We start from the raw sequence: 17,885 nt of genomic DNA, 5'->3' as shown, positions 1-17,885 counted from the left end.
AACACTGAGGTTGCTGACCCTCGGCATTCTCAGCATAAACACTTTTGTATTGCATAAATACCAAGGTTTTCTTTTGCCTACTCATTTATGGCAACTAGGATTGCCTGTAAAACTTGTCTTTTCCTCCAGAGCACCGCTGTTAATTCTGACAAAGCCAGCTCATTTGCACGTGTTGGGCCATCGCATCCCTCTGGAGCCCTCAGAGCCGCCTCACAGCGAGGAGGAGGAGCAGCCCTATGTCCCCAGAGCCCCAGGGGCCGAGTCTGGGTCCCGAACCCGTCGCTCCACAGGCCGCCCCGCCCGGCCCGCAGCGTTGTCATGGACACCAGAGAGGCCGGGCCTAGAGCAGCAAAGTGCCCGTTGATTGGCTGCGGGGCAGAGTCCAATCGGCGGGCGGGGTGTTCCGGCGGTGCCAAGATGGCGGGCAGGTAAACACGGCCGGGGCTCTCGGCGAAGGGTGCGCGGGCAGCGCTGCGGGGCGGGAGCCGCGGTCTCCGCTCCGCGCTCTCGGGGCCGCGTTTCCTGCAGCGTCGCTGTCCAGGCCTCCCCGGCCCGGCGGGCTCTCCTCTCCTTTCCTGTCCGGCCGTGCCCGGCGGGCGGGAGGCGGCTGCGCTTCCCGAGAAGCGGTGCGGAGGGCGGACGGACGCGTCTGCTGCCGTAGCGCCCCGTAAACTGGAAGCAGCTGTAAACAAACGCGAAGCGACAAAACTGTAAAGAACACGGAATTAAAAACCAGAGCTGGTACCTTCTGTGCTTAACTCTACTTAACCCCTCTCTGAAATAGTAAGTATTAGAAGCTTTATAATGTTTTTGTCTAAAACATGTAACGATAGTTAACTTTTCTCGATAGAAGTTATAATATTTGTGACGGCGTGTTTTGCTCTTTCTGCTGTTTTCTCCTGCAGGCTGGTGATTTTCTGTCGGGATGGGCCAGCTCGGGTAGCTCCGATGTCTCTGTGGTGACTTGAAGGGACTCATTTGGACTGGAAGATGTGGAGCGGGCTGGTACCGCCTGGCGTGAACGAAAGTGACATTGACTTTAGTTCTGATGAGGGAGATGAACCCTGCAGTTCGTTGGCAAAGGAAGATGCAAAAGAAGATACTGAAAGAGTTCAGGCGGATGGACCTGAAAGTAATGCTGTCAGTGAACCAGTTGTGATAGCCGTGACAGATGGAGAAAATGAATCTCAGACGTGTCCTTCTGGAATTCCTTTAAACATGTGGAATGTGGGTATTGCTACAAGTCTTCAGAGGTCCAGAGCATAAATGCATCATACTCAAAGTCAAATGGCTAGTTTTAAAATTAAAATAACTCAATGTTGAAGAGTCAGTATACAAATCTGAAATGACTGCACTTAGATCATATTTTATTTCATCATAATATGCCTTAGATTGTTTCAAGCAGAGCGGGCAGGAATTTAGATAGGAAATGAATGTAAGTAACTTCCCCCACACACCCAGTGCAGTGGTGATTGAAAACACAGCAGGGAGATGTTTGGGTAACTCTGGAGTTGCACAGACATTTGTGTTTTAATGGTGTGTGGGCTCTGAACTTCGTAGCTGCTTTCTGCATTAGGAGGGATTTACAATGAAGTGTATCAGTCACTACTGGTGAAGCATCTCTCTGTAGGTGTGTGCTCTTCTGCTTTCTATAGGGGGTAGTTGCAGGCGTTTAAACTCGTCGTTGCTTATACCTCTGGAATTCCCAGTTGCATGCAAAGACAGAAAAAATAATGATAAAAGCAATCTGTGTTTTAGGCTCTTGAGTTTTACTCCCAGTGGTCGATCCTTGTCAGTAGCCTGCTGGGCAAGGTCAGAGCTGTCAGTAATACCTGAATTACAAACTGCCAGTGGGGCAATAACGATGCATAGAACAGCTCTGTAGTGCACAACCGGTATCAGTGTATTTGTTGTCATGTCTCATGAGAAAAGTGTCTGATTCGAATAGTCCTGGCATTTAGGGAGGGCAGAAAGTCACAGAGAGGTGATGAAAGGTTAGAGCCAGTTCTATATGAACAGCATCAGAGTTGGATGTTTTCAATGCATACAGTTTAATGTTATCGATAACAAGGTACTGTGGATAAATAAAATGGTGGGACAACATTTCTCAGCATATTATGCTTTTCGATGTATTTTTTAATGGGGAAAAGATGTAAAAGTACTGATTTGTCTTTTCTTAATCTTGTAGAAATTTCTGGAGCTGCAGAAGAAAAACCGTGAAATGAAAATGGAAGCAAACCAGAGAAACAAAAGCCGAAAAAGAAAGCGCCACAGAAAAGGTGTTTTATGGAATTACAGAATTTATTTTTTCAGAATGGAATTAATATCAAATATATTGGAAGTGGAATTTGCTGTCTTTGAGGGGGTTGGTGTATTGTTTGTTTTTTTGCTTTGTGGCTGTTTTTTTCGTGTTTGTGTTTTTTATTTGTTTGTTTTGTTTTGTTTTACCAAGAATTAAATGCCTAAGTAGATGTATTCTAACTATTATTTAGTATTTTATTTCTCCAGTTGCATACATCACTTGTAGGACTAGGTGGTAATTTGTTACTTAAAATTCAAGTAATACATTTATTCTGTGTTTATAAAGAAGGTAGAACTTATTTAATACTAATTTATAATGGCTAAGTGTATTTCAGTAATTCTATAAAATGTACTTTTGTGTATTCTGGTTAGAACTTCTTCACAGATATTGTAGGAGGTTCTTTGTATGAAAAGTGGCTTAAATCCTCATGATTTTGGGGTAAATCTCCTAGTATGTCAGCCTTTCAAAGGAAATGTGGCCAATTAGAGTTCTGTTCACTTCATTGGATGCTGCAGGGTATTATGGTGTAATGTTGGATTTTATTTTTTTCTTCCCTAGAAAAACAGAAGAAGGACAATGAAGTGACTGAGAGGTATAACCAGGTCAATGTGATTATCTGAGGTCTGTTCTTAATATTGGGCCAAACTTGTCAAAAGCTTAACCGCATGCATGGCCAAAACCGAGCTTTGAACGTCACGTAAAGTATCTACTGAAGTTGTTCAGTGTCTCTCTTGGGCAGGCTGAATTTTATACCAGTGATTGTCTGATAGAGTTTATTGCTTGATTTTGATAATCAACACAAATGTTTTATTTAATGTAACTTAAAATTGACTTAATGTTATTCCTAATGATGTTTTATGTGTAATTGCATACAAGCTTCTGTTCAGCCTGCTCCTCCTCTTCTTTTTCCTCCTTGGCAGTGTTGGGTTAATGGTTGGACTCTATGATCATAAGGCTCTCTTCCAACCTAAAAGATTCTATGACTCTATAAGCTTGATTTCAAGATTGTAGAATTACAGAAACAGAGGGGAAGGAATAATTGATTTCACTTCCATTAAAAACTGTGAATGGGTGAAAAGAGCATGTCTGCCAAATAGAATTTATTTTAGTATTGAAAATAACACTACAAGTTGTGGAAACTGGTTATATTAATGACTCTTTGTTTGTTTGTTTATTTTCAGTAGTCAAGAGTTGGTAGATGATGAGAAATGGAAAGAACTTACACAATACTTTGGAATCAATGACAGATTTGAACCACCTGTGCATGGCAGGGCTCCACAAAAGGTGACTGTTGATACGAAAGCAATGTCAGCTTGTGCTTGGGAGTAAAGAGCTCAGCCTTAACCGAGATAGGAATAAAACTGAGACTATTTGAAAGTGAGTAAATGATCGAGTCACTCTGAAGAAGGATGATTTTGTACACATTTTTAATGCATTTCCTTTTGGATATCACGTGAATCATAGTTGAATGGAAAGGCTGCTGTGCTTTCCCTTGAGCCACTATCTGTGCTTGTTTCCTGTCTGGTTTTGTTTTCTGTTATCATGAGAAACAAAAAGCTTCATATGCATTGTTTGCCTTTTTTTTTTCTTTTTAAAGACATGTTTCAGCTTTAAAATGTGCCCAGTAAATCGTTTAGTTGACACCAGTGGCTGTAGGATTTAGAGGGCCAAACCTACCATACAGTTTTATTTGATTTATAACACATTCTGTCCATAAATTATTATTGTGTAACTAGTCATATTAGAACTAACTGGTACAACATGATGAACAAGTTAAGAAACTCATTATATTGTGATTTACTTGTAGCACTGTTTGTTCTGTAGCTTTTCTAGTAAAGGCCTGGATAAGGCATGACATCAAATGTTCAGTTAGCCTTCTTTATGATAAAGCTTATATTTTTCATTTGCCTAAAGTAAGTTTCTGCATGCAGGTCATGATATACTGTTTATTTCTAAGTTCTTACTTTTGGTGGGTATTTAGTTGTCATTAAATTGCTGAGAATGGATCAGGAGAGAGTTTTCCTTGTAAGTTCAGAGATTTTATCACTAGTGGAACGTGTCTCATTAATTTCAGAAAAGACATCTAACAGAACTGGCTATCACTGCAGCTTCTGGTTGGCCACTTCTTTTTTAACTTACATCTGAGTAATTTAAGTGCAGTATTTGCAGATCACTGTTTCTCAAGAATTCTCTTCTTGTTTGTTTTATCTTTTTTAAAAGTGTATGTTGTGAAACTGTTAAGTGTGTTTTCTTTAGCGTCACTAATATCTAAAAGCAGTGAGGCTATAAACGATCTCTTGTGAAAGTGTTTTGTGAAATTTTGAAGTCAGTGCCTACTGCTGTGCTAACCTTGTGTATTCCTTCACAAGTTTCCAACTATTATTCCAGTAGATATTTACATTTTTTGTTACATTATTTGTAAATGTTGTTATACAAGTTATGTTATGTTGATCATAAGGGTTATTTTCTTATTTTCAGAGGTTAAATTCTGAAGCTTTTTCATAGTTTTCCATAGGAGTGCTAGAATGTGTAATTTATTAGCACAGTGGAGTGGCACCGTGCCAGAACTCAGTTTTTGGATAAAGATAAGATCTTAGAACTGTAACGATACAGTGGTAATTGCCATTCTTCATGTTACCTGACACATATATTTCACATTTTGTTTAGAAAGCTCCAGGGATGGAAGAGATAAGACAGATCTTCAGATGAAATTTTATTGTGACAGGCATAAACTAGTCCGTGTAATTTTTTTAACCTACAGTATTATCCTGCACGTAAGGTGGAACTAATGCAATGATTTGTGCTCAGGCAGCCTTTCAGTGAATTCTTAATTATACTGTCCGTTACAATACGTAGACAAAGTGATTTGTGTTACATAGAAATTACGGGTTTATGCAGTGTCTTTAAAGAATTTTATTAAAGAAATATGTTTAGAAAGGAGATGCTCCCTTTGATCGTATTATTTCTTTATTTGTCCTAAAGATATTTGCTTTTCTTTTTCTAGTCTGGCCTTGAACTTAGCATAGAGAAGTGTGTGGCTGAAGGTGACATTGATAAGGCCGAGGAGCTGAGTGACAGATTAGCCACTCGTGAGGTAAGTGGGCTGTTCACAAAAGCTCTGAGGAAACATTTAGTTTTGTACATCTGTACAGAAAGTGTCTTAACAAAAATAGCATTGGAGATTGTTTGGAGCATCTTTCCTATTTCCTAAGCAGATTTCTGTCAGTGATTGAAGGATTTTGCCACAGGTCTTGTAATGCTTGTACAGCTGTAGCCATGTATAAGAATTGGAACTACAACCGTGAAGGATCCCAAGTAACTTGCTTTAAAGCCTTCCTGCCGACTCCAGGACTCCGAGGAGTCAGTAACTTGTCATCTGTATTGAGCTTTTGATTTTTCTGCATGTTGCAAGCCAAGAAAACTGGAGTACAATGTTCCCTTCCTGTCAGTTCCCTGTGCCCCTCAGATTTTTCTTTGCATTCCTTCCCCAATAAGCCTGGGAATCCTGAAGAAAGGCAGAGACTCAGCAAACTGAGAGCAAGACATACCCACATAAGGCCAGATATACCTCAACTTGCATGCCAGTGTTTTTTTTCCCCTGTGTGTTCATGTGATTGGGAGTTGATGGCAGGAAGAATGGGAATAGTTGGATGTCAAACATTGCTGTAGCCTTAGAATGATGTTTATAGAATGAATGGATTTTTTTTTTTTTCTCCTTGTCATCATTTTTTAGTATATAAATGCGTATCTTAAAATAAATATCCAGGCAGGAGAAACTCTGTTTTTTCAAGATATTGTCTTGTTATTTGGTGTATCTGAGTAATTTTATGAAGTCTGTGCAGCTCTTTGCTACAAAAATTGGACCCTTTACATTTGTATGTTGTGCTGAGTGGATCCTTAAACTGACGAGGAATCTACCAGCTACCTCTGGTAATTGCAATTTCATGTAAGAAATAGTTAAATTGGTGCACATATGGTAGGTGGTAGCAGCTGAAGTACATAACTCACACCTCTGAAGCCCATTGCTATTGGCACATGGGGAAAAAAATAGGATAAAAAGATAGAATAGTTTTGAAGCCAAGTAAGAAAAAGTAGCCAAGTGAGTGCTGTTTGAGGTGGGTGGAGAAGCTATTATTTTAAAGTCATCTGATTGATATAATCTAAACTATAAAAATTCTAGATTTATATTAGAAATGAATTATATAATTTTTTTGCTTTCATTCCTCTATCTTGCATATTCTTCCTTCTTCACAGAGGTAATAGGTATTTTCTGTCCAATGTCAGAATTCAAAGGTATTAGAAAAGGATTAAGAAAGGAAGGACAAATTCTGAATACTTCTCATTCTCATAGAAATATTTAAGATGTTGCCTAAGTACAGGGTTTCAAGGAAAGCTTTTGCAGATTTAAATCTTTTTAATGCACTATAATACAATATTGTGATGGCTTTTGAAATGGGAAATCACAATTCCTATGGTTCTCTAAGGTTAGGGAAAACTGACTGCTCCTCAGCGCTGTTCTGGCACAATCATTAAACACCTACATTTAGTCACTCAGGGCAGTTTCTAATGACTGAACTCTTATCTGCCTGTTCACCAGCAATCACAAAACTCCTATTGACAGTGATTGGAATGTGTCCTAATGTTCCCTTTAAGTCTGACCAGCTTCTTACTGTGATACCACTGTATTACCTTTCATGTATACAACATGAAAAACACAGTTCTCCTTCACAAATGTCATTATCCCATTTACTCTAAAGTGGTTAGAGTATCATAATCAATAAAACATACTGAGGTTCTAGTGCAAATTGTTTGACTATAAAAACAAATTAACGTAAGAAGTTTTGAGGTTTTGTAATATTTATGATAAACCATTATCTGATTTCGGTAGCCATGGGATTGTACGACATCTAGCATATCCCAGGTGCTACAGCACTGTATTATTATTTGTGGAACATTAGCTCCAAATTGTTGACTTTCAAATATTAGCATGTTGTAATTCTGAAAACAAAATGCTTGGAACATTATTAGTATTCACAGCCTTGACTTGGTTTTGGTTAAGTGGGTTTATCTGAATAAATAGTATGTTGAAAGAAGGAAAACTCAAATGACTCTGGCTCGATCTCATGAGGAGTTCTGTCGAGGCAGAATCCATGTGAATTCTCTGGGGTCCTCTGCTCTTGTGAATATGTGCTACCTGGCCTACTGCAAGATTAATTTTTCTTTGTGATTTTAAAAAGCTCTATTTTTTTTTTTTTAATGGATCTTACTTTTTATGTTAAGGAAATAATTCTGACAGTGCCTAATTCTGATTTGGTGAAGAGTTATAGAGAAAGATTTGATTATGGAAGAAATCGATTCAGAAATAATAGTTTTGTATGCAAGTACAGTTAATAAGATATTGCTTTCATATTGTATTGATTCATCACTGCTTTCCTTCTCTCTGCAATCTGAAGAAATGTCCCTTTAAAAAGTCATTTTATATAATATTCATAAGAAGTGAGTTACTTTTTGAAGTGACTATTTGTATCCCTTTAACTTCCGAATGCAACACAACACTGTGAGCAAGTCAGGCACGGAACTATACTGTGGACTGAATCAGTACACCACTTCTGAGGTCTCAACAAATAAGTGGATGAATTATTGTTCTTTTATCTCGACTTCATCTTTTTCTGTATAGTTCTCATTTTTCTTGAGCGATGTTGCAGGGCTGGGGGCAGGGAGCGGATGAGAAGCAGCTGCTGTCTGTTTGGGGTCCAGCCCCCCTTGCAGCCCTGTGAAAAATGTTTGGTGGGTAGGTGTTCTTTCTGAAATCAGGTGTATGGGGTTTTAATCGGCACCATTTTCTTTTGCAAGAAGCAGTGACTGGAACCTGCTGATAAAGCTTTTGCTTTGAGGCACAGATCCCAGAGTTCTTAAAGCTGTTTCCTGCCTTAATAAGTGAAACTAATTTTTGATGTATAACATTTATAAGCCTGTGAAACTGATAGGGCAGCTTCAGTATTTAGAAAAACGAAGCCAAAAATAAACAGATGATGAGAATAGGCAGTAGAAACATGTCCTAAAAAGCAAAGGAATGCCAAAATGATGCTGTCAATTTGCTATCACTATGACACAGTGAGAAAAGGTTTTTAAAAATCAGGTTCCTTTAAAATCAGTGATGATTTAGGCAATATGCATAATCTAGCAGCTGCGAGTGGATCACTGAAATTTGCATCCTAAAAGCCTAAATGATACTGCTTCAAGGTTTTGGGTCTTCTGGTTTCCATGTGGTACTTGTTGCAGGTTCCTTAAGGAAAATAGTATTGTACTGTTGTAAATGAGGCTTTGGGCAATATGTTATTTGTTGCTGTTTTCTGCTTTGATGAATATGCACAAATTCTAATTTTAAACTAAAATGTCTTAATCAAGTAGCATTCCAGGTTTTAGAGTGAGAGTTAGAGCTTGGATGCATGAGGCTCTATTTACTAGTGACTGCATGTTTAGATTCATACGTAACTTTTGAGAGGAGCTAAAAATGAGTTACCCCTTTTTTATTGGCAGTTGCATTTCTATTAAAAAAATGAATTGTACTTATCATCATTGTCATATACTCAGTCTAATCTCTTGGCAATGCTCACTGTAAAGTATAACCCCTTGTCTCCTGTTGGCCTCCTAGTTTGTGGACTAGAAAGGAGGTTGCAGTTGGTTTGGGTGTTCTCAGGGTAGGAGATCTCTAACTGTGGATCCTTGTCCATCCCCCCAGCATGTTCTCTTCTGGGTGTTCTGCTTCACTGAAGAGTTCTAGTGATCCTGAAATTCTTAATTGCATGATTTTATATACAAGTTAAATTCTTCCTGAAAGAATATGGGCATGCCTCCATTATGTTGTACAGACTAATTTAGGCCATCAGTAACTCTTTCTTCAGCCAGACTTTCTAGAACTGGTCTGGCTTGGGCGTCTCAGTGCTGTGCTGCAGTTATGGTGCCTGTGGTCAGCACTCTGATACATTTGTGTTGAGCATTAAGAGAATGCAGGTGGGTCACATTGCTTAATCGTAATTCACTGTCGATTTTTAAACGTGGTTAGACTGAATTATTTCTCTAATATCAACAGCATAGTACTATTAGTATCATATAGCTAGCAATTCATTGCAGTGTACGTGGTATAATACAGGCAGTTAAGGTTTATTATTGTAATCCAGTTGCTGTCTTTGTTACAACATTGCCAGAGTGTCTTTCATGTTTTAAAGTTCTGCTTTTCAAACGCAGAATGGTGTACTTAAAGGTAGTGCTTGAACGCTGCATTTAATGATGACTTGTTTAACTTGAGAGATGCCAATAAAGGTGTTAATACTAATGCAGGAGTTGTCACCAAAATTCTGAACCTTTTAGAATGACAGTTGTTGACAGAATGAAGTGTATGTGGACACTTAATTGGGCCGAGAGAAAATGGTTTTCTTGGTGATGTTCTAGGATAGGGTAGCTGAGATTTAATGGTGGCAGGTACTTGGGTATGTAGCTTGGAACAGACACTTGGAATGATGTCAACTTTTTGAAAAACCCTTTTGGAATAATATATTGAAATGTACTTTAATTGTTCCTACTGTGTGAGTGGGAATCGTCCTAGATTTTTTGAAGAATAAACATTGATAAATTAGAGAACTGTGACTGTGTGTAGTTGGAGGTGTTTATCCTTTTGAGTCAGGATGGTATGTGGAGTTATCTGGGAATTTTACTTTGCTGTAAATCAGTTTCAATTTGGAGTGATCCTTGTAGAAGTTCTTCTAATTAAACCAGATAATTTTAAAATACTTCCTCCCAATATATAAACGGGAAAATATTTTCCAAGCTTTTTGTTCCCAGAGAATTTTTTCATAGTGCTTTTGTACTGAAGTCATTATGTGGTGTCTCAAGAAGCAGAATGCAGATTTCTTATGGCTCTAATATTCTGAGAACTAATCTGGCAGAACCTCAAACTTCGCATTTGCTTGTAGTTTTTATGTCAACTGCCTGGTAGGCAGGTGCCACATTGTCTAAGAGTTCATTAGCCTCAGGACTGTAACCTGAACATGCTAAAATAATCTGGACCATATTTGACTTACCTGTCAAAAGGAACTTTTAAAATATTTTGTAATTTAGTGTGTTAAATTACTGGAGTAGTTGTCAGTCTCCAAAGAACACAGCACTGTTCCTAAGTCCTTAGCTTAGTGGCTTCTGGCATTTTGGTGAAACACTTTTTAAAAGCTGTAATTTATAGGGAAACTATGATATTGTAATCGAGCTTAAATGAAAGATCTACGTTGTAATCGACAGCAAGATGAGTCCTGCTGTTGTCTTCAAAATTTGTTGTGTTGGTTTTGACCATTTTATAATAATCAAATTAGTATCTGTTGTCTCTAAGTACCCTCCAGCTGTATAATTTAGAATGGGAAGTATAGGAGCAAGGTTGTATGTTGTAGCCAGTGAGAATCATTCTGGAAGTTGTTGTCCATTTGAAAATCGGGGTCAAATATGATTGATCGTGAGGTCACACACATGTTACTGTTTCCGAGGGACAGGTTCTAGTGCTTGATGCTCTTCTCTTGGTAAAATAGAGTTTCATTTTGAAGTTCCATGCAACATTCACAATTTATCACAGTGCTTTCAGATACCTGAGGAGGTTGATGTAATTTTAAATGGAATGTAACCAAGCACCAGTTAATTTGGAAAGCTCCCCATTGAAGGACCGGGGGTGGGAGGGTGGAGAGAAGAGTTTATTTTTGTGTCTGAAGCATTTTCTTTCTACCACTCAGCAGAGGTGCGTCCAAATATCTCTTCATTGAGGTTGTTTTCTTTTAACCTTTGGAACATGGCAGGGTTATCACCTAGAATACATTTCTTATGCTCCCTTAATTATGTATATCTTTTCCTTAACAAACCTTAAAAAAAGATTTCAGATGTTACAAGTCTAATTAAAGAGACAGACAAAGCACAGTTTATACTGTAGATTTTTTCTGCAGTTCAATTAATCAGCATGTTTTCTCTTTTAATTAAAACCATTTTAGTAAATTAAAGCCCACAGCAAAACACATATATAATTTGTTTGTAATTAGCTCTTAATTGGTGGTAGTTGAAGCTTAGCACCCTTGGTTTCTTTCTTCATGATTGCCATTTTATTAGCAGCCAGTCATTAATTAATCTTTTTTTCTAATTAGCTTATAAAACTGTTGATGGCACATTATTGTAAATGTGATTTTAAGTTCAAAGCTTGTTAATAAGCTTTCTTACTTAGAAGAACAGAGATAAAGAAATTGCTGAAAACAGTACTACAGTTCTTTTTTTAAAACTGCCTTTCTTATAAGGGGGCTGTGTAAAGCATCTAACAGCTTATAGTTAATTTTTTAATGCTGTGTTTTCTCATGAATGGAAGAAGTTACTTGCATTTAAATGTTTAAATCTAGCGAAGAGCTTAATATAAGAACAGTTTTCTGTCCTTACTCCATTGCTGTGCCATCCAAATATAATTTGATGTTGTAGTACACAGCATAAAAATACAACAAAGGTATTACAAAGTATTTTACAGTGGAAGTTGAGCACATCATTGAAAGGGGACAATTTTCACTGCAAAATCCACTCGGTATTCTTGTTTGCTTTATATATTTTATATACGTCAGCAATGGATAACATTCCATAACATAAAAGGAGAAAATCATTGCTAAAGGCAAGCCTGAAATAACTAGATTCATATTTGATGAGAAACTGTAACACTGTATTAAAAGGCTGTTTGGCTTCTCTCCTATGATCATCGGATATTTCAGGACCTGTTTGAATAGAGATGTTTTGTTCGAGCTTCTGTAGGTCGAACATTTTGTATTTCATACCTAAATATTTCTGGGGCAGTTCTTGAATGTGTCATCTCATTACTTGTATCATTCAGCGTTCACATTGCGCACTCCTGTCTTAAGGAGAAGTCTTTGCCTCATGATATTTCATGTCAAATATCTTGATTTTTTTCAAGGGAAGTTTTCTGGAAGTTACAGTAGATTCTTTGCGACTTAATAGATGTTTATTCTTCTGCCTGAACTTTACATACTATTTCAACTTCAGCCGTTTCTTTGCTTGTTTTAAAAGTGTTTTATGATGCTGTGCAAGAAACACTAGAAAGGGATAGCTGACAAGGAAAAAATTAAAAATTGGATAAAAAGTAAATGAATAATGTCATATTACTAAAAAGATGAGAGGCTAATTTGTGCCGACTTTTTGCTAATTTTGTTCAAGCCTCAAAATGAGGAGCTGTCACCCGTTCTGTGTAGCACTGATGACAGTGCCAATGATCCATGAAATAAGCTGCCGCTGGCTTTGTTCTGATAAGAATGAACAAATCTGCACAATGTACGGCTCCCAGAATCTCATTTTCATACTTGCATGCAGGCTAAAAGAAATAAGCTGTTTGCAGGCTTGATTAATCAGACATTTGAGGGTTTTTTGTCTCTTTGATCTCTTTCGTCTCCTAGGTAACTTGCTTGACATTAATGTTGAGCTTGAGTAAAGACAATCAGGAATTGTAGACCAAACTGATATAAAAATTAAAGACCTTAACACTTTAAGTACTCCAGTAATGGTTCCGCTTTACTTCAGAAAACATCTGTTTTCATTTAATTAAAGAACAAAAGAGAACGGCATAAATATTTTTCATAGAGACCTGTTATGCCATGAAAAGTTAAAGTATGATAATTGGTATTTTTTTAAATAAATGCCTTGAAACTCTTCAAAAAGAAGCAAAGCTTCAGAGATTTGTTACAAGGTAACAATTGCAGATGAGTAGGAAATTCACGGAAAATAACGGATAAGGAATTTTCACTTATGCTGCGTTAAACATCTAGAATAAGATATTTGACAGGATTATTGGTCAACTTGGAAATGGAAAGGTCTTTGCCCTGTAGAAAACAAGTTGTTTTTTAAGTTTGTCTTAAAAATATATATATTGTGTTACAAGGATGAACCATTATATCAGCTTTACTACCCAATATGATTTACACACTTTAAACCTGTAAAATTGAAAGGAATTTAGAAAAAAAAAATGTCGCAGTGCGTTTGCTTGAGGTTATGCAGACGCTTTTACAAATCTTCCAAGTGGCTGTAAAGATGAATGCCTCAAGGGTCTAGCCAGGGCCCTGCTTTTCCAACCAGCTAAAGCCCTTATCTTAAATCCAAGCAAAGTACCATTAATCTTTTTGAAAGACCTTTTATGGCTTTTAATATATCCCAAATTAGAACATTTTACACCCTTGGTTCCTGAAATATGGTGATAAAAAGCCTTTAGAGCTTAATTTTCCTTACTGCGTGCTCCGACCAATTTGCAGTTCTTTGTGATAATGTTTAGACACCTTAATTAAAATGCAGCAAAATATTGGATGTTCTATATGGAAAATGCTGATACTTTGACTACACAAGAAATTGTTGTATATATATTTTTATTCATGCTTTCTTACTTCTTTTAAGATTGTATTTTATTGAGTTATCTGATGACCTGAAATGTTTTTCTAAAATGTAAAACCCATTGACCAAGCTTTTATGGATTTCTTTTGTGGCGGGGGGGGGGGAGTGAAGATGTCTGGGTGTGAGTGGGAGCAGAAGACATTTAGTCTGACTAAAATGTTTGGGTTTATATGTGACATATTTGTTTTCCTGTCTTAAATTCGACTCTATGCAGCCTCGAAATTATAAATGCTGCAAAATGTTTTCCCTTTTACTTCCACATCCAGAGGTTGTTATTGTCCCATTTTTTTCTGTACTTTTCAAAGATGGAGGAACTCATTCTGTCTTCTGAGAAATACAGAGCAAAAGTTGTTTTTTCTTCAGAACTTGTGTTGACCTCGCTTGTGTGTATTAGTGTGTAAGTGTTCAATAGGCCACTGGAACATATTTTAAGGAGATGCTGTTATTCATCACATAGGAGTTAATTTTCAAGTATATTAGGAGGTAAAACACACTTCAAAAATAAAGGCATGGTTCGGGTAATTGACTGACTTCAGCCATCAGATTGGTCTGTTTTTTGAGTTAATTAGTTCTGTTTCAATGAACAATTAAACATTTCTTGAATATTTTAGGTGAGTTTTCTTAAGTGTTTTTATACTGCAAGTACATTCAAGTTAATAGCTGCCCTTAAATATTAAGTGACAATACAAATAAGAGAATGTTATGCTCTAGTCTTTGACTTGAGATTTGGCAGTTCACATGTTGGCACTGAATTATTGATTATATAAAATTTTAATGCTCGGGGAAAAATGAAGTAGTTAATGATACTAAATTTTTGAAGTCTGGTCACATGAATTACTATGTGCATCCAAACTATTCCATAGGTACATCTTTATTACCTTGTAACATGCAAATAGTAGATTAAAAGCTTGTTTAGCATTCTATATTTTGCACATATTCCCTTTCAAATATTATGCTTTTCTTAACTGTGGTGCCAATGCTTAGAGCCTAAAACAAAGCACAGACTGTTGTGCTTTCTGCCTACATGCAAGTAGCCTCTCAAACCCTTCAGCAGAAAGGCCACATTCTTGATTCTTGAACCCTGAAGGGGCCATAAGGTAAATAGCTTATAGAGATGGTGGTTTGTTTTGCTTTGTTAACAAAATGATGAGGGTGTTGACCTACCTACAGAGTAAGTGTTTGATGGGGGAGCTGTAGAAGATGCGAAGATACATCCTTGAGTTCTCTCTCGTCCTATCTGGACAAAACGTCTCTCAGAGTAAATAAGAATTGCCTGAATAGATGCTGCAGATTATTGAAATGCATGACCATTAATAATGGAACTTTAACCAAAGTTTAAAAAAAGAGGAGTGTCATTTTGGGTCTCCCATGCCTCTCATTTGATGCTCCCATGGTATTTTGGGGAAATTTAGAACATCTAGTCAGAAATATGTCGGCTAACTTCAGTAGGTATTGGACTGGATGAGAAGAAAACCTGTTTGCCCACATCACAATTCGTAGAGGTTTTGGCTAAATGAATTACTTGTTTGTCTTGGAGAAAAATGGTAACTGTTGAGACCAAATTATTCCTTAATTCATAATTTGGTTGCGAATAATGTCAGATCACGATAGCAAACACAAAGTGTAACTACACTGAACAGGTTATGAATGCTGATTAAGGAAAATAGTCCAGACATAGTTCACAGTACCTTCTTCCATCTTTTCTGTGTTATTCTTTTTTCCCCTGTCTTGACATTCACTGGAGTGAACTTAATTCTCAGAGTATGAATAAGTTTGTGACAGTAAAGTAGTATTCACCTACAGCCTATGATGACCTTATTTGAAAAGCATGCATATTATCACGCTAATAATCTAAAAGCTGGGAATGTGAAGACCAAATGCCAGATGGACTCTAAGGACACTACTTAATTTACTTTCTGGACAGCCTGATTAAAACATGACTGCTGGTACTACTGGAAAATGTGTGGCCGTAGCAGTTCTTCCTGTATAAAACTGTCTTTTTGGGTGGTTTGTGTGCTGGTAAGTCTGGCTGAGGTCACAGACTGGTCTTAATAATGGAGACTGCCTGTGTGTGTATATCTGTGTCTATATATTTATTTTAAAAACAAACAAACAAAGGGATCTAATAGGCTATTGCCTTTTGCTTGTATTCTTGAAAAGGAAGGTTTGGGTGGAAAGGATTGCCTGCCCTTTGTATTTCTCTCAAGGGACATTCTTGCTCATCCGATCTAATATTACAGCATCAGCCTAACACTTGAAAGATATTTTAATATCTATTGACTTTTGAGAAACAATATCAGACCAAGTAATTTGTGAGGCTTAAATTTCACATGAGCCATTTGCATCTATTCAGTTTTCCTTTGTTCCTTTTTATGTCTTAGCTTGGTGTGAAAATTGCCAAAGCTGCTGCTTGCCGCAACTTTGTAAAAGCCAAGCAAGAAGCGGAGGCTGCCCAAGAAGCTCGAAAGAAAAAGAAGCTTGCTTGGGGGTAAGTCATTTGAGTGTGGAATTAAACATTGTGGTTTCATTGGCACTAAGTGTATACAATGCAATCTCGGTTAAATGTTTTCTTAGTTGAAATAGGCTTGTGCTAATCTTATATGTTTAGTTTAACCTTGTTGGGGGTTTTGGGTTTTGTTTTCTCTTAGCAGTGTTTCAGACTGAAGTACAGAGGCGTTACCAGAATTAATGTATTGGTTATATGGTTACATTTGCCTTCATGTCTTTATTACTGTATTAAAAATACGTTTTTATTTTTGTTGTTATTAAGAATAGCGTGTTTGAATACCTGAAATACGTGCTCGTGATTCCTTATGTTGTTTTTGTGGTCTTCTTCAGATTTGAAGCCAAGAAAAGATGGGAAACAAAAAGCAACATGGGATACATGTAATCCATCCTGTTTTCCTCTGGAGTCAAATACCTGGTTTTACTTGAAGAATCTTTGTGAGCGACTTCTTAAATTGAAACACAAAAAAAATCCACAAGCAAAAGCCAACACCTCAAATCTCTTGTGTTTCTCTTAATGCTGTTAGACTGTAGTATCTTTTTTTGGCTCTTTTTATAATGTAGCAAAAATACTATCTAAACATCTTACATACAGTATTTTTCTCCAAAATATGAAAATCTAAGATAATTAATTGTAGAATGCATTTGGAGTCTGGTAGAGAACTCTCTAGTTAGAATAAAATACTTGGTCAAATGTGTTTTGTGCTGCACTGCAGGTATAATATGCCTGGATATAAGGAGAGGGGTAAGTTTTCCTGCTGAAGTTGTACAGACTTAATGCAGTAAATACTACTATTCTGATTGCTTGAAAGTTGGGGGTGGCAGTAATAAAGGAAAGCAAAACTACACTACCTGTTTAAAACTATTATTATTGATGCATTTATGGACTTAGTAAGTGTAAACAGAAAAAAAATCTGGCTGAAAAAAGTCCATCCTCCCTCTTCTGGGAGGATCTGGTACTATTTGTCATATCCTGCTGCCATTTTCTTCAGAATATTTCCAATTCCCATTTTCCATCCCAAGAATTCAAGTTTTAGAAGTCCCAGTTTTTTTGAGCAGATAAACTATAAGTATCTATCTTGAAAAATATCTGAAATGTGTTGTGCATTTAGCTGCACCCAAGAAATAAATGCAGGTTTTACTTCAAGTCAAATGTTTTACAGATCAATTAGGATTTGAATGTTTATGTTATGAGATTTTTAACAAGAATTTATGATAATGTTTGTTCAAAACTTATCAGGGAAAAGTAAGGACACATTCAGAACTAATAACTTTTCTCCCCAGAGCTCTTGCATAGATGTTTAGTCACCACAATGCCTGAATTGAATTGGTAATGTAAATGTCAGTTATTGTTAACCAAGATTAATATGTTTCAGGCCAAAGGTATGGTATTAGCGTAATGGTGATTTACTATGTAAGTACTTGAGGCTAAAACAACTTGCCAACAAATAGCAATTTGAAGTCTTACAGCACCAATTCGAAGAGTTTAGGTTTGCAGTCCAACATGGAATAGTGCATTTTTGTTCATTAGCCCTCAGGATGTTTGATTCTTTTTCATTTTCAGCAGAAAATCGTATTTCTTTCACAAAGATGAGAGTTTGCAATATGGTAATCTGCAGTT

General features: G+C 37.0%; 1 protein-coding gene across 2 annotated transcripts; it reads left to right on the top strand.

Moving 5' to 3' along the window:
- Positions 1–409: 409 nt before the first annotated feature.
- On the top strand, positions 410–17,411 carry FAM204A (family with sequence similarity 204 member A). Of its 2 annotated transcripts, none has more exons than XM_080347612.1 (8): positions 410–783; positions 906–1,227; positions 2,189–2,279; positions 2,861–2,894; positions 3,487–3,586; positions 5,307–5,396; positions 16,141–16,247; positions 16,598–17,411. In XM_080347612.1, exons 2-8 carry the CDS (start codon positions 991–993, stop codon positions 16,647–16,649), a joined length of 711 nt encoding a protein of 236 aa, XP_080203738.1. In that variant the 5' UTR covers positions 410–783; positions 906–990; the 3' UTR covers positions 16,650–17,411. The 2 variants fall into 2 exon arrangements, with proteins under 2 accessions (XP_080203738.1, XP_080203737.1); XM_080347611.1 differs by having other exon boundaries at positions 3,484–3,586.
- The last annotated feature ends 474 nt before the right edge of the window (positions 17,412–17,885 follow it).

The sequence above is a fragment of the Nesoenas mayeri genome (genome assembly GCF_963082525.1).
Source record: "Nesoenas mayeri genome assembly, chromosome: 7".
NCBI classification, from domain to species: Eukaryota; Metazoa; Chordata; class Aves; order Columbiformes; family Columbidae; genus Nesoenas; species Nesoenas mayeri.
The sequence above is the reverse complement of the archived record's forward strand: the minus strand, read 5'-3'. Positions and strand labels throughout refer to the sequence as shown.